Below are 17,500 nucleotides of genomic sequence, written 5' to 3' on the forward strand. Positions count from 1 at the left end.
TAAAGCGTGAGATGCAGTGGTGTAAAGCGTGGGATGCAGTGGTGTAAAGCGTGGGATGCAGTGGAGTAAAGCGTGGGATGCAGTGGTGTAAAGCGTGGGATGCAGTGGAGTAAAGCGTGGGATGCAGTGGTGTAAAGCGTGGGATGCAGTGGAGTAAAGCGTGGGATGCAGTGGAGTAAAGCGTGGGATGCAGTGGAGTAAAGCGTGGGATGCAGTGGTGTAAAGCGTGGGATGCAGTGGAGTAAAGCGTGGGATGCAGTGGAGTAAAGCGTGGGATGCAGTGGAGTAAAGCGTGGGATGCAGTGGTGTAAAGCGTGGGATGCAGTGGAGTAAAGCGTGGGATGCAGTGGAGTAAAGCGTGGGATGCAGTGGAGTAAAGCGTGGGATGCAGTGGAGTAAAGCGTGGGATGCAGTGGAGTAAAGCGTGGGATGCAGTGGAGTAAAGCGTGGGATGCAGTGGAGTAAAGCGTGGGATGCAGTGGTGTAAAGCGTGGGATGCAGTGGAGTAAAGGGTGGGATGCAGTGGTGTAAAGCGTGGGATGCAGTGGTGTAAAGCGTGGGATGCAGTGGAGTAAAGCGTGAGATGCAGTGGTGTAAAGCGTGGGATGCAGTGGTGTAAAGCGTGGGATGCAGTGGAGTAAAGCGTGGGATGCAGTGGTGTAAAGCGTGGGATGCAGTGGAGTAAAGCGTGGGATGCAGTGGTGTAAAGCGTGGGATGCAGTGGTGTAAAGCGTGGGATGCAGTGGTGTAAAGCGTGGGATGCAGTGGTGTAAAGCGTGGGATGCAGTGGTGTAAAGCGTGGGATGCAGTGGAGTAAAGCGTGGGATGCAGTGGTGTAAAGCGTGAGATGCAGTGGAGTAAAGCGTGGGATGCAGTGGTGTAAAGCGTGGGATGCAGTGGTGTAAAGCGTGGGATGCAGTGGAGTAAAGCGTGAGATGCAGTGGTGTAAAGCGTGGGATGCAGTGGTGTAAAGCGTGGGATGCAGTGGTGTAAAGCGTGGGATGCAGTGGAGTAAAGCGTGAGATGCAGTGGTGTAAAGCGTGGGATGCAGTGGAGTAAAGCGTGGGATGCAGTGGTGTAAAGCGTGGGATGCAGTGGAGTAAAGCGTGGGATGCAGTGGTGTAAAGCGTGAGATGCAGTGGAGTAAAGCGTGGGATGCAGTGGTGTAAAGCGTGGGATGCAGTGGTGTAAAGCGTGGGATGCAGTGGAGTAAAGCGTGAGATGCAGTGGTGTAAAGCGTGGGATGCAGTGGTGTAAAGCGTGGGATGCAGTGGTGTAAAGCGTGGGATGCAGTGGAGTAAAGCGTGAGATGCAGTGGTGTAAAGCGTGGGATGCAGTGGAGTAAAGCGTGAGATGCAGTGGTGTAAAGCGTGGGATGCAGTGGTGTAAAGCGTGGGATGCAGTGGAGTAAAGCGTGGGATGCAGTGGTGTAAAGCGTGGGATGCAGTGGAGTAAAGCGTGGGATGCAGTGGTGTAAAGCGTGGGATGCAGTGGAGTAAAGCGTGGGATGCAGTGGAGTAAAGCGTGAGATGCAGTGGTGTAAAGCGTGGGATGCAGTGGAGTAAAGCGTGAGATGCAGTGGTGTAAAGCGTTGGGTGCAGTGGTGTAAAGCGTGGGGTGCAGTGGAGTAAAGCGTGGGATGCAGTGGTGTAAAGCGTGGGATGCAGTGGTGTAAAGCGTGGGATGCAGTGGAGTAAAGCGTGGGATGCAGTGGTGTAAAGCGTGGGATGCAGTGGAGTAAAGCGTGGGATGCAGTGGAGTAAAGCGTGGGATGCAGTGGAGTAAAGCGTGAGATGCAGTGGTGTAAAGCGTGGGATGCAGTGGAGTAAAGCGTGGGATGCAGTGGAGTAAAGCGTGGGATGCAGTGGTGTAAAGCGTGGGATGCAGTGGTGTAAAGCGTGGGATGCAGTGGAGTAAAGCGTGGGATGCAGTGGTGTAAAGCGTGGGATGCAGTGGTGTAAAGCGTGGGATGCAGTGGAGTAAAGCGTGGGATGCAGTGGTGTAAAGCGTGGGATGCAGTGGAGTAAAGCCTGGGATGCAGTGGAGTAAAGCGTGGGATGCAGTGGAGTAAAGCGTGGGATGCAGTGGAGTAAAGCGTGGGATGCAGTGGCGTAAAGCGTGGGATGCAGTGGGGTAAAGCAGTGGAGTAAAGCGTGGGGTAAAGCAGTGGAGTAAAGCGTGGGATGCAGTGGTGTAAAGCGTGGGATGCAGTGGAGTAAAGCGTGGGATGCAGTGGTGTAAAGCGTGGGATGCAGTGGAGTAAAGCGTGGGATGCAGTGGCGTAAAGCGTGGGATGCAGTGGCGTAAAGCGTGGGATGCAGTGGAGTAAAGCGTGGGATGCAGTGGTGTAAAGCGTGGGATGCAGTGGAGTAAAGCGTGGGATGCAGTGGTGTAAAGCGTGGGATGCAGTGAAGTAAAGCGTGGGATGCAGTGGTGTAAAGCGTGGGATGCAGTGGAGTAAAGCGTGGGATGCAGTGGTGTAAAGCGTGGGATGCAGTGGAGTAAAGCGTGGGATGCAGTGGTGTAAAGCGTGGGATGCAGTGGAGTAAAGCGTGGGATGCAGTGGAGTAAAGCGTGGGATGCAGTGGTGTAAAGCGTGGGATGCAGTGGAGTAAAGCGTGGGATGCAGTGGAGTAAAGCGTGGGATGCAGTGGAGTAAAGCGTGGGATGCAGTGGAGTAAAGCCTGGGATGCAGTGGTGTAAAGCGTGGGATGCAGTGGAGTAAAGCGTGGGATGCAGTGGAGTAAAGCCTGGGATGCAGTGGTGTAAAGCGTGGGATGCAGTGGAGTAAAGCGTGGGATGCAGTGGTGTAAAGCGTGGGATGCAGTGGAGTAAAGCGTGGGATGCAGTGGAGTAAAGCGTGGGATGCAGTGGAGTAAAGCCTGGGATGCAGTGGTGTAAAGCGTGGGATGCAGTGGAGTAAAGCGTGGGATGCAGTGGAGTAAAGCGTGGGATGCAGTGGAGTAAAGCGTGGGATGCAGTGGAGTAAAGCGTGGGATGCAGTGGAGTAAAGCCTGGGATGCAGTGGTGTAAAGCGTGGGATGCAGTGGAGTAAAGCGTGGGATGCAGTGGAGTAAAGCCTGGGATGCAGTGGTGTAAAGCGTGGGATGCAGTGGAGTAAAGCGTGGGATGCAGTGGTGTAAAGCGTGGGATGCAGTGGAGTAAAGCGTGGGATGCAGTGGAGTAAAGCGTGGGATGCAGTGGAGTAAAGCGTGGGATGCAGTGGAGTAAAGCGTGGGATGAAGTGGGGTAAAGTGTGGGTAAAACTGGCCCTGATAATGAAACCAGCTTTGTTTACAGTGGACTGTCAATTCCAGAGACCGATGCGAAAAGAGAATAAAGTACTAGAAGACACCGGAAAGGTACGCAGGTTGTTAGGATTGTGCTGCCTCCTACGTGTGACATTTGATTTACACGTGTTAGTAATAGTAGGGATTTTAAAACACATAGTGAAAGAGAGGTCACAAACAGAAAGATGAGAAGAAAAGTTGTGTAGAAGAGAGAGTAAACAAGAAAATAATACTCAAGTGCCTTGTCTGCGTCCTTGCCCGGTATAGTCGTTGGTCTTTACACTCTTCGGTCTTTACACACTTCAGTCTTCACACGAGGGCTGTTGAAATGTCGTTATTGAATACAGCTGGACACGCCTCACTAGCGAAAGTGTTTACCTCGTGATTAAACATGAACAAACAAGACTTCACCAACGAGATTTCAGCTCGTGAGCACAGTAAACAAACACTGTTTCCTAGGAACTACAACTGCACTTTAAATCATTCATTTGTTATTTTATCTACACCTTGGAATTCAAAGCAGAATCGGATATTCGGGTTTAGATGTAGGTGGGATGTCCAGATATCGGATATCTAATTTAAAAACCACATTCGGAAGAGGCTCAGGTCGGATGTGAAAAAAACTGATCTCGAAATTCCCATCTGTGCCAGTGTAAGCACAGCCTCAGACAGCATGCGAACATCGACTTCTCTATCAAGTCTTGTGCTTTAATGGACAAATTCACACAAAAATTTTGTCAACATACTCGTCTTGATGAGTATCCTGGCAGACATAGTCGGTTATGCCTTAAGTGAACTTATACGGTCGAGAAAGACAGTGCATGTGTATCAGTATCGGTGTACTGAATCTGTGCATTATGTCTTAAAATCAAGTCACCCTCATTTATATAGCACTTTTAACAATACAGATTATTTCAAAGCAGCTTTACAGAGATAGTAGGCAATTAAAGTAACAGATTGTTTGGCTTTACAGCAGATCTAGAATAAAGTTATTGTCCAGCTTAAGTTAGCTTTGATTGATTCACTTCCATTGTAAAGATCATTAGTTATTATCTAAGGGGCTGCTAACACAACACCGTTCTAACAGAAAACTCTTAATGTGCTCCACTCTATTCAAGATGGCCGACGAGTGAACGCTGGCGCAACTTGCTGCCGCTGCTCACCGGTACCCATTTTATCCTTTAACTTTCTAGACTATCCAGACTCACTTTATGGTTTTGTGATCTAATCGGACAGTGTAATTGCCGTCACTTGGAATATTGATCACACACGATCTGCCGGCACTACCATTTGTCTGAGTCTTTACTGTTAGCTTACCTGCTCTGTTCCGGTCTGAGCCTCACCTGGCGTTTTCACTGGCCGCCGACGTTGCCTAAATCCTCATCCACAATGTGGGCCAGTAGGACATACATCTTGTTTGTCTGTGCCCGGGCTCTTTCTACCGCCTGCTCACCTGATAGTGATGGGATGCTTCAGTACTCGGCCATTGACCTGCTCCGGCTGCGCTGTCACCTGCCTGGACCACCTTCATCCCGACATCGCCTTCATGGGGCCATCGGAGATACATCTATCTATCTATCTATCTATCTATCTATCTATCTATCTATCTATCTATCTATCTTATCTGTCTGTCTGATTCTGTCTCTCTCAGCTGATTTCGAGTTGGCTCAGCTGCAGGACAGACTGAACGAGACGAAGGATGTGATTGAGAGAATTATTTCATCAGCCAGCGTCGGTACAGCCAGGTGTGGATATCTATCTATCTATCTATCTGTGTGTGTGTGACTGTGAGAGTGTGTGTGTGTTGTCTGGTCTGCAGTGTGTGTGATATATGTGTGTGTGTGTGTGTGTGTGTGTGTGTGTGTGTGCAGTGCTGGAGCTGCAGTGGGTGAGGAGCAGCAGTTACTACAGCAGCTGCAGGAGATCACGCGTGTGATGCAGGAGGGCCGGCTCGTGGACTCAATCCCAGCAAGCACTGCAGAATCCAGCGGCCAGCAGTGGGACGGTCAGACCAATTACACTTCCTTTACCCTCGCTAGCACCCGGCTCTCATTACTGAGGTCACTTTTCATAATGCATATAAATATATATTCAAAATAATATATGTACTTAGTGTTAGATGTACTCCGTGAACTCACATCTATACAAAAGGAGAAACTTAGAAAACACATTTACATTTATGCATTTGGCAGAAGCTTTTATCCACAGCGACTTACATTGCATTTCAAGGCACACTTACATTCTTATCAATTCTTGTTTCCTGGGAATCGAACCCATGACCCTGACGTTGCAAGCGCCAACGCTCTACTGTTTGAGCCACAGGAAAGCGGGTTGATGAGTTCGCAATAAATTGTGCACGCAATAAAACACAATCAGTTGTGTTATTAATAAAGTTCGGGAGGAACATGTTCAGTTTGCCTATCCAACCAGTAGAAGAGGAGGACCCCAAACCCTCTCCCTCTATCTCCTGGGACAGGACCGCTCCAGGCGCTCCACACACACGTCACAGGCCCGCTTCAGGCCCGCTCCAGGCCCCTGTCCGACGCGTCAGTCTGCAGCATAAAGGAGAGAGAAACCAGAAGAGTGTAAGAGCCTTCACCTCCGTCCACTGGACCGGGTCTGGAGCTCCCGCTTCAGTGAGGTCTGTCAGCGGCTGGTGAGGGTCCAGCGCCCCCAGTCCAGCCCCCCCCCCCCAGCGAACGCAGCCCAGCCCCCCCCCCAGCGAACGCTTTTCTAAGAGAACAGCTCTGAGTCTTCTCCTGTAAGGCCTGATGAGTTTGGAGAACACCTGACCAGAGCTCAGACCATTCCTCCATCCAGAACCTCTCTAGATCCTGCAGATTCCCAGATCCATGTTCAACTCAACTTTATTTATAAAGCACTTTCAACACCACAAGTGGAACCAAAGTGCTGTACAGAAGGTATAAAAGAGAAAATAAAAACAAAGACATAAAAACAATGCAAGCATATGGCATACACAACTTACAAAGCATTATCAAATGCTGAAGAAAACAAATAAGTTTTAAGCGCACTCTGAAAAACACCCAATGAAGGAGAAGTTTATACAGACAGAGGAAGGTCATCCAGAGCCCAGGAGCTGCAGCAGAGAACGCCCGGTCACCTTTACATTAGAAACGGGATCGCAGAACCATGAGGAGCGACTGATCATTTGAGCACAGAGATCTACTGGATTGACAGCGGCTGATTAAATCAGTAACATACTCCGGCGCTAGGCCGTGCAGAGACCTAAAAACATACAACAGCGCTTTGTATTGAATTCTGTAGCGTATAGGTAACCAATGTAGTTTAATTAACACTGGAGTAATGTGCTCTCTCTTCTTATACCTGTTAAAAGTCTAGCAGCTGAGTCCTTCTCCATATCCTCAAAAGAAAGGATAGATTTCAATTTAGATATTGATCTAAGATGGAAGAAACTATTCTTAACGACAGCATTGATTTGCTGAGTCAAGGTTCCTCACGCTAGACAGATTTCTCCCAGGAAACAACCCCAGGCAGCCATCCTCCACACACCCCTTATTTCCAAATAAAATCATCTCGGTCTTATCCTCATTTAATTGGAGAAAGTTATTGGCAAGCCAACACTTAACTTCAGCCAAACATGCCTGAAGAGACTGAATGGCACATGTATGCCCCTGTTGTATGTTGGCGCTCTTCAGTTCAGCGACTCCTCTCCTATAGGGCTCAGCTCAGGGCCTGGGACGGCCAGGGCAGATGCTGGGTTTTGTGCTGTGACACATTTTTGTTTTAATTTTGATGTTTGTTTTGGACCATTGTCCTGTTGGAAGAACCAACCATGGCCCGTTATAAGATTTCTAGCACAGGTTGCCAGGTTTATATTTTTTCTCTGTTGGTATGATCGAATCCATGATGCCACGTGTCTGAAGAAGAAGCAGGACCTCCAGCAGAGGATTAGGCCCTCAGCGTGACAGATACAGCAGTGGCTCATCTTACACACGGAGAACTCTTTATCCCTGTATGATCCAAACCCATATTAAGTGTTTGCTGACGGAAAAGCTATTTTTTGTTTCATCTGGCCATGTTCAGCACGCTGCAGATGAAGGTTTACCGCTCTGACTGCGGAGACGATTCAGGTCTGGACACCCAGCAGACTGAGAGAGGTGTGTTAGGGTAAAGGTGTTTGTATTCTAACACAACCTTGAACTGTGTGTTTAACGCCTCGTCACAGGCAGCCTGTGATTGCTGGACGTGCTTGACCACGCTCTGGTCGCCCACCCGTGAAGCTTCGATGTGGCTATGGCTGCTTTTGTGATCATTTAAAGCTGATTTCTGCCTCGTCGTGCAGCCTCGGACAAATCCGTTACTCGTGTTAGCTTTCCTACAGGTGTCGTGGAACATTAGCCAGCTTCCCTCCTCATCCACGTGAACTCCTGCTCCCACTCACCGCGGTTGACCTCGAAAATATCCGGTTAGCGCCACCTCTGGTTCAGCACAGGGTTTATCAGCGCTAGTGCTTCAATATTATTATTATTATTATACAGGTCTGCTCTAAAATCCACCTTCGCAGAGTTTATCATAACAGCTGTTTACTGTTTACTACATCCAAGATTTTATTTTTCAAAAATTAGAGGTTTTCTAGAGGAATGCGCTTCCTTCACTGTAGGTCACGTGACACACACACACACACACACACACACACACACACACACACACACACACACACACACACACACACACACACACACACACACACACACACAGAAGCAGTTACACTCTCTATATTCAGCTCTGGTCGTGGAGTAATGTGGGTCACATTAACCCTTCCAGACTATATACCGTAGTCAACATCTGAAGTGGATCTAAACCTTTCATCAAAGTTATACATGAACTTTGACCAATCCCCGTTCTTGTCTGAGGATAACTCTGATGAGCTCTCCTGATCCAGGTCAGGTGTAGACCACTGTATTACAGTCACTCACTTCAGCTTCAGCACTCCAGAAGGAGCCGATGCCAGACATGCAGTGCTGTGGTAGTTTTAGTGTGACAGTCACTGTCGTGAAGCCCAGAGTAAGGAGACGTGTGTGAGGAGTTTTGGAACAGTGAGCTAAGTATTGAGAGCTGTGGTTATACTGGTAAATCATGAGCAGTGTTACTGGCACTGCTGTGTAATGAGCCTGTTATTCCACAGATCCTCCCGACGACAGTCATAATGAGCATTTCTGTTGTGTTCATTCACCTGACCTGACGAGAGAGAGCGGCGGACATGAGGAGACAGCCGACGCCAGCAGCCAATCACAGCCGGAGACCGGCGCTCAGACAGGAAGTGACATCAGACGGAGGAGCAGACAGTGTTATTGAGCGCTGGATGCCTGTGAATCTCTCCACATACGAGCTCACATCACTACTGATCCATCACCTGTTTCATACACGTCTTCATAATATGCAAACAGAAGAACACGTATTGAGCCGCTGCATTTAGCACATCTTCACTTAGCATGTTCACTTAGCATCTTCACTTAGCATGTTCATGTGTGAAACACTTCACAGACCTCTAATATTATTATATATGATTCGCCACCGACAGAGAACGACCCATAATGCACTACAGGTCTGAGGGCAGTGAGAGGGTTTATCACAGTAACTGAGGGATGACTCTAGTTTAGTTGATGTGCTTCACATTTCATCTCTTGTTTAATCACTTCAGTAACTGATGCTTTTATTTATTGATGTGTTCTTGTCACACTTGCATGAATGTGTATCATATTCTGCTATGATAATGTGTTAATAAAACTCCCACCTGATGTTTGTTTCTGTGGTTCATCATCATCATCATCAGATGAAGGGTTCACCGCTCAGCAAGCCGATGATAAACACACACACATGATGAGTGTGGCCTAACCCTATAGCAACATTATGTGGAATTAAACTGATGATCATTGATAACTGACAGACTGAGCTCTGGCATGACACACACACTCATTCCCGAGTCTTTGAGTGGACCATCCCGTAATCTTGAATCAGAATCCGTTCCTCTGGCAGCATCTCTTCTCTGATGACGAGGGCGGGGCTTTAACCTGTCACTCACATGAGATCAGCCAATAGCAAACCACAATCACCTGATCAAGCCCCGCCCACATGTGTTCTTGTTCCTGAAGCGTTTCACTGGGATTATAGAGGAGCTCAGCTTCTCTTTCCTGACGACTCGAGTTAATGTTGCTGTTTGAGTTTCTCCCGGGAACGAACACGTCACAATATTCCTCATTATAATAACTAGTGCAAAATGTCCGTGCAAAATCAATTTTTGAGTGTGTTTTTAGTAATTGTTGGTCTGGTGTGTTTGAGTGCTCATTGTTACAATTACACAGCAAAAGTTCAATAACAATGACAATCACACGAGTCAGATCTGACCAATCACACGAGTCAGATCTGACCAATCACACGAGTCAGACCTGACCAATCACACGAGCCAGACCTGACCAATCACACGAGTCAGACCTGACCAATCACACGAGTCAGACCTGATCAATCACACGTGTCAGACCTGACCAATCACACGAGTCAGACCTGACCAATCACACGAGTCAGACCTGACCAATCACACGAGTCAGACCTGACCAATCACACGAGTCAGATCTGACCAATCACACGAGTCAGACCTGACCAATCACACGAGTCAGACCTGACCAATCACACGAGTCAGACCTGACCAATCACACGAGTCAGATCTGACCAATCACACGAGTCAGACCTGACCAATCACACGAGTCAGACCTGACCAATCACACGAGCCAGACCTGACCAATCACACGAGTCAGACCTGACCAATCACACGAGTCAGACCTGACCAATCACACGAGTCAGACCTGACCAATCACACGAGTCAGACCTGACCAATCACACTGAGCTTGTGTGGCTATGATGAGGAATGCTGACTGAAGCAGTGTCTGGAATCGGTCTGTGTGATGAAGGGAGACACGATGAACGCCAGCAGCTTGTGTGAGGGATAATGAACAAACACTGAAAGCATAAACACACACTCAGAAAGAAACAAGAACAGGTTTATTTCTCTAACACTCACAGATAGAAAATGAAGGTTTCATTGTGTAATGTGTGATGAGTTTAGATGTGTTATCTCGGGTCAGAAGTGCAGGAGTGTGTGTTAGTGCTCCATGGGTTCATCAGGCACCGCTGGAGCCGCTTCGTCCGCGGGCGGGGCCACCTGTGACACACACACACACACACACACACACACACACAGTCAGGCGCTGCAGGAACCCCTGTGCTGGAGAACAGGACTCACACACTCACCCGTCTCTGCGGCCGCTCCTCCAGGCCCTCCAGGAAGCGTGACACCTCGTCGTCATCATAGATGGTGAACTCCATCTCCTTCCCCACGATCCCGATGGACACGTTCTGCGGGACAGCAGTGTTACAGCAGTGTGTGGCGGACTTACACACACAACTAATGCATTTCAATGTGGCGTTACTCCCTTAAAAGTAACTGTGTTAGTAATGCGGTACTTTATTCCCACATGAGCTGGGCTTGTTTTTTATAACAAAAAACATATTTTTGGCCAAATGTAAAGACCCATAATCCTCAGGGTGAAGGACATGCAGACCCAGGCCTGTACAGCAGAGGGCGCCGCTCAAACAAACCTGTTATTCTGGATAACGAAGAAAGATTAAAATAATCTAGTCATTCTATCTTATGGTGTAACTGAGTCAGCGCAGGGCAGGAGCGAGTGCATGCGTCAGTAGAGTGAGATTACATGCATAAATGTGGAGGTTTGCACAGTATTCTGATTCTGCTTTCACTGATTTTATTCATTCTGAGGAATACTGAATCTTACTTGTGCCAGTCAGATGAGGAAATGCTCACGTCTAGATCTACAATAACCATCATGTTCACACACACACACACACACACACACACACACACACACAGTCTGCACATCGATGTCTCAACATGAGGACAGGAGAGCTGTCAGTCAAAGGGGAAATAAAAGTAATTTGCGTTCCTTATCTGAAAAAGTAAAATATGAAAAAGATATTCTGCTGTAAATATTTAAAGTAATGCGTTACTTTACTGGTCACTTGAAAAAGTAATCTGATTACATAACTCCAGTGACTTGTAATGAGTTACACACAACACTGCTTGTTACATCAGACAGTATTTGTTCATCTTGATGAGTGTGTGTGCGGCTGCGGGAGAGAGAGTGTGTGTGCGGCCGTGGAGAGAGTGTGTGTGTGAGGCTGCGGGAGAGAGAGTGTGTGTGCGGCTGCGGGAGAGAGTGTGTGTGTGAGGCCGCGGAGAGAGTGTGTGTGTGGCCGTGGAGAGAGTGTGTGTGTGGCCGTGGAGAGAGTGTGTGTGTGAGGCTGCGGGAGAGAGAGTGTGTGTGAGGCTGCGGGAGAGAGAGTGTGTGAGGCTGCGGAGAGAGTGTGTGTGTGAGGCTGCGGAGAGAGTGTGTGTGTGGCCGTGGAGAGAGTGTGTGTGTGAGGCTGCGGGAGAGAGAGTGTGTGTGTGGCCGTGGAGAGAGTGTGTGTGTGAGGCTGCGGAGAGAGTGTGTGTGTGGCCGTGGAGAGAGTGTGTGTGTGAGGCCGCGGAGAGAGTGTGTGTGCGGCTGCGGAGAGAGTGTGTGTGTGAGGCTGCGGAGAGAGTGTGTGTGTGAGGCTGCGGGAGAGAGTGTGTGTGTGAGGCTGCGGGAGAGAGAGTGTGTGTGTGGCCGTGGAGAGAGTGTGTGTGTGAGGCTGCGGGAGAGAGAGTGTGTGTGAGGCTGCGGGAGAGAGAGTGTGTGAGGCTGCGGAGAGAGTGTGTGTGTGAGGCTGCGGAGAGAGTGTGTGTGTGGCCGTGGAGAGAGTGTGTGTGTGAGGCTGCGGGAGAGAGAGTGTGTGTGTGGCCGTGGAGAGAGTGTGTGTGTGAGGCTGCGGAGAGAGTGTGTGTGTGGCCGTGGAGAGAGTGTGTGTGTGAGGCCGCGGAGAGAGTGTGTGTGCGGCTGCGGAGAGAGTGTGTGTGTGAGGCTGCGGAGAGAGTGTGTGTGTGAGGCTGCGGGAGAGAGTGTGTGTGTGAGGCTGCGGGAGAGAGAGTGTGTGTGTGGCCGTGGAGAGAGTGTGTGTGTGAGGCTGCGGGAGAGAGAGTGTGTGTGCGGCTGCGGAGAGAGTGTGTGTGTGAGGCTGCGGGAGAGAGAGTGTGTGTGCGGCTGCGGAGAGAGTGTGTGTGTGAGGCTGCGGAGAGAGTGTGTGTGTGGCCGTGGAGAGAGTGTGTGTGTGGCCGTGGAGAGAGAGTGTGTGTGTGGCCGCGGAGAGAGTGTGTGTGGCCACGGAGAGAGAGAGAGTGTGTGTGAGGCTGCGGGAGAGAGAGACGGGAGAGAGCGAGAGGAAGTGTCAAACCTTGGTGGTCAGATCCTGTTCAGCGGGAAGAGTCTCTCTCAGCGCACGCAGGCCGTGCTGCACCAGATCGTTCAGGTTACCTGCACACACACACACACACACACACACACTCATTAGATGACTGCACAGTGGTAACCCCAGGCCTGTGTGTGAGGTGTGACACGTACAGTCCAGGAAGGCCTCCATGTGGCGCTCCAGGTAAGTGCGGGCCGACTGAGAGCGCGCGCCGATGGACATCGCCTTACAGTCGAAGTAGTTCGCCGAGGGACACGTCTGGAAGATGTGCGGACCCATGTCCTGCTCACACACACACACACCTCATCAGATACAGCACACACACACACCTCATCAGATACAGCACTCAACACACACACACACACACACACACACACACCTCATCAGATACAGCACTCAACACACACACACACTCACACGTCTCCAGTACTCACGTCATATCCTGCGATGAGCAGCCCGACTCCATAGGGGCGTCTGCCGTAGCGCTGCGTGGGGATCTGTGTTTCTGACACGCGTTCAGGAAACGGCTAATCTCAGCGGGACACATGACTAGCGCTGCCTCTTCTAGAGTCAGCTAGCAGTCGTTCATCTAAGCCGTTAGTCGACTAATCACGCGTTTACAATAAGCCAATGATCGCCTATATAAGAGCTGTATAGCCTAGCCAGCGCTCGAACGCACACACACAGCGCAGCGGCTAACACAGCGATCACGAGTGTGTCGAGAAGAAAACAGAAGGAGACCGTCTAACATTGGCAATGCTTTCTGTGTTTTCGGCATACGGGTCACATGTTCACTGATGTGTAGACGCTTCAGACTCTTACAGATATATCTCTGATGTGTGTGTGTGCTCTGCTGTGTGTGTGTGTGTGTGTGTGTGTGTGTGTGTGTGTGTGTGTGTGTGTGTGTGTGTGTGTGTGTGTGTGTGTGTGTGTGTGTGTGTGTGTGATCTGTCCGTTACAGCCCACTGGAGCTCAACACTTTATCCAGGTGTTTATTTTTTTGCGAGCCTCTTGAAGTCAACTAACACACACACACACACACACTCCTGAAAGGATACTGCTCCCGATGAGCGACACCAGCCTGGACACGGGGAGAGGCCTGTCGAACACAAACCTGGAGTCCAGACACTCCTGACGCATGAAGTTACTACAGAGAGAGAGACACACACACACACACACTCAATACACCATATAAGTATAACACACCGTTGCCATGCATAGCAGAGCGTTGCTATGGACGCGGGATTCTAACCGTAGAGACGGAACGGACTATTTTCTTTAGCGGAAGCAATACAATCATTTTTAAATCAATATTTTGTGTCAAATGATTGATGTGTTTGGTGGGTAGTGATGTCATAAGCAGGATAATGCAGAGCGAGGCGGGTGTTATAGCGAACACAAGCCCTTCAGGCTCCGCGTCCTCATCACCTGTCGAGGGGTGTTCGCTATAACATCCGCCTCGCTATACATTAGCCCTTACTTAAACCTCACATTACAGCCTTTAAACAAATTATACACACACACACATACAGTTGGAATCGAAATGATTCAACCCCCATTACACATCAGGTTTGACAATTTACAGACGCAAATCAAACTAAAGTGAAGCAGCTCAACACACCAGATGTGTCCAGTGGTTTCCCCAAATTCAACTGAAAATGCAACTTTTAATGTCTTCTGCAGTCTCACAAGTATTCACCCCCTTCATAGCACGCATCGTTAGCGCTTAGCATCGTTAGCGCTTAGCATCGTTAGCGCTTAGCATCGTTAGCGCTTAGCATCGTTAGCGCTTAGCATCGTTAGCGCTTAGCATCGTTAGCGCTTAGCATCGTTAGCGCTTAGCATCGTTAGCGCTTAGCATCGTTAGCGCTTAGCATCGTTAGCGCTTAGCACTCTGTAACAAGATATATTAGACAGCAGTGTGTCTGAGGGATCTGAGCTCGTTCCTCGTTCCAATGGCCTCCAGTTCAGGGATATTCCTGGACTTCTTCACGTCCCACCAGAGATGTTCTCTGGAGTTCAGGTCATGTGACTGTGATGCCAGTGAATCTCCCAGGACTTCTTCTGCAGCCTAGCCTGGGTGGACTCAGAGGAATGCTTGGGATCGTTGTCCTGTTGAAGGTCCAAGCTCCATGTTTTCTCCCAGGATCTCCTGATGCTTCAGTGACTCCATCTCTTCCTCCTCACGCTGCAGGTTTCCCGAGCCGGAGGATCTACATCAGCGAGAGCATCACGAGCTCCTCATGCTGAACTGTAGACAGAGGTCCGGCCGGTTCAGATGTGTCATGTGTTCCAGCTCAAGCCCTTGATCAGAGGCGACCCCTGTTCTGCAGATCTGGGCTGTGCTGGGGGATTATATTCAGGGGTCGAGTCATTCTGAGATGGCAGAAGACATTACAAGCCGAGTTTCAGTTGAATCTGGGTTAGCTGAAAGTCTACATTTGGCCAATAAACCTGATGTGCGATGGAGGTTGAATCATTTGGTTTGCAACTGTATATATACAGTACCTGTGTGGTAAACAAATGAGTCCTATTGAAGAGATGAGTCCGAGCTCAGGACCCCAGTAGTATGCCAGTAGTATGCCTGATCTAGTTGCTAACGTGAGCTGTTTTAGTGTTATTGTGTGGTAGCTTTATGTAGAATGCTAAGTCCTGCTGCTATATGCAAGGTAAGATTATATTAACTTGTATATTGTATATGTAAATTGTATATATTCTATAGCTAATATTTAAAATCTCGAGCCGTGTCAATAGCAGAGGAGAAAGACCGCGAAATGTAAAAATACGCCTGTTATTGTGTCACGAAATGTAGTTTTAAGAGTTTCTCAGTCGAGAATGTAGTTGTTTGAAGCTCAAATATGTTGTTTATTTATAATATAAAAAACACTAACAGCGAGAAATGTTTAATTTCACAATCTATAGCTTCGGTTAAAAACTAGTATATGAAACATGAGTTAAAATACATTAATGACTCATTATAACGTAGTACAAACGTCTTCTATTATAAAGTGATTTTGTATGATGTGTAACCAGGCACTACAGCGATTACCCATAAAGCCTGCGATTACCATGTCATAACTCATCATCACTCTGTCATAACTCATCATCACTCTGTCATAACTCATCATCACTCTGTCATAACTCATCATCACCCTGTCATAACTCATCATCACCCTGTCATAACTCATCATCACTCTGTCATAACTCATCATCACTCTGTCATAACTCATCATCACTCTGTCATAACTCATCATCACCCTGTCATAACTCATCTTCACTCTGTCATAACTCATCATCACTCTGTCATAACTCATCATCACTCTGTCATAACTCATCATCACCATGTCATAACTCATCATCACCGTCATAACTCATCATCACTGTCATAACTCATCATCACCCTGTCATAACTCATCTTCACTCTGTCATAACTCATCATCACTCTGTCATAACTCATCATCACTCTGTCATAACTCATCATCACCCTGTCATAACTCATCATCACCCTGTCATAACTCATCATCACCCTGTCATAACTCATCATCACGCTGTCATAACTCATCATCACCCTGTCATAACTCATCTTCACTGTCATAACTCATCATCACTCTGTCATAACTCATCATCACTCTGTCATAACTCATCATCACCCTGTCATAACTCATCATCACCCTGTCATAACTCATCATCACCCTGTCATAACTCATCATCACTCTGTCATAACTCATCATCACTCTGTCATAACTCATCATCACCCTGTCATAACTCATCATCACCCTGTCATAACTCATCATCACCCTGTCATAACTCATCATCACCCTGTCATAACTCATCATCACTCTGTCATAACTCATCATCACCCTGTCATAACTCATCATCACGCTGTCATAACTCATCATCACCCTGTCATAACTCATCATCACCCTGTCATAACTCATCATCACCCTGTCATAACTCATCATCACCCTGTCATAACTCATCATCACTCTGTCATAACTCATCATCACCCTGTCATAACTCATCATCACCCTGTCATAACTCATCATCACTCTGTCATAACTCATCATCACTCTGTCATAACTCATCATCACTCTGTCATAACTCATCATCACTCTGTCATAACTCATCATCACCCTGTCATAACTCATCATCACCCTGTCATAACTCATCATCACCCTGTCATAACTCATCATCACCCTGTCATAACTCATCATCACCCTGTCATAACTCATCATCACCCTGTCATAACTCATCATCACGCTGTCATAACTCATCATCACCCTGTCATAACTCATCATCACCCTGTCATAACTCATCATCACCGTCATAACTCATCATCACCCTGTCATAACTCATCATCACCCTGTCATAACTCATCATCACGCTGTCATAACTCATCATCACCCTGTCATAACTCATCATCACCCTGTCATAACTCATCATCACCCTGTCATAACTCATCATCACGCTGTCATAACTCATCATCACCCTGTCATAACTCATCATCACGCTGTCATAACTCATCATCACGCTGTCATAACTCATCATCACTCTGTCATAACTCATCATCACCCTGTCATAACTCATCATCACCCTGTCATAACTCATCATCACGCTGTCATAACTCATCATCACCCTGTCATAACTCATCATCACCCTGTCATAACTCATCATCATCACTCTGTCATAACTCATCATCAACCTGTCAACTCATCATCACCCTGTCATAACTCATCATCACCCTGTCATAACTCATCATCACCCTGTCATAACTCATCATCACTCTGTCATACCTCATCATCACCCTGTCATAACTCATCATCACTCTG

The 17,500-nt window shown here is 48.0% G+C and overlaps 2 protein-coding genes across 2 annotated transcripts in view; one reads left to right on the forward strand and one right to left on the reverse strand.

Moving 5' to 3' along the window:
- Positions 1–9,121, forward strand: part of ric3b (RIC3 acetylcholine receptor chaperone b) — a 12,580-nt gene extending 3,459 nt beyond the window's left edge. The window contains exons 4-6 of the mRNA XM_081356799.1: positions 4,942–5,035; positions 5,162–5,295; positions 8,458–9,121. Of these exons, the coding sequence (XP_081212925.1) occupies positions 4,942–5,035; positions 5,162–5,295; positions 8,458–8,627 (398 nt within the window). The 3' untranslated portion in view covers positions 8,628–9,121. The remainder of the gene's footprint in view (positions 1–4,941; positions 5,036–5,161; positions 5,296–8,457) is intronic.
- Positions 9,122–10,309: 1,188 nt separating this feature from the next.
- Positions 10,310–17,500, reverse strand: part of psma1 (proteasome 20S subunit alpha 1) — a 12,427-nt gene continuing 5,236 nt past the window's right edge. Inside the window, exons 6-11 of the mRNA XM_081356800.1 lie at positions 13,730–13,818; positions 13,106–13,176; positions 12,824–12,953; positions 12,657–12,736; positions 10,578–10,682; positions 10,310–10,488 (exon numbers count right to left, since the gene is read on the reverse strand). Coding sequence (XP_081212926.1) covers positions 10,429–10,488; positions 10,578–10,682; positions 12,657–12,736; positions 12,824–12,953; positions 13,106–13,176; positions 13,730–13,818 — 535 coding nt within the window. The 3' untranslated portion in view covers positions 10,310–10,428. The remainder of the gene's footprint in view (positions 10,489–10,577; positions 10,683–12,656; positions 12,737–12,823; positions 12,954–13,105; positions 13,177–13,729; positions 13,819–17,500) is intronic.

The sequence above is a fragment of the Scardinius erythrophthalmus genome (assembly GCF_964197995.2).
Source record: "Scardinius erythrophthalmus genome assembly, chromosome: 24".
NCBI classification, from domain to species: domain Eukaryota; kingdom Metazoa; phylum Chordata; class Actinopteri; order Cypriniformes; family Leuciscidae; genus Scardinius; species Scardinius erythrophthalmus.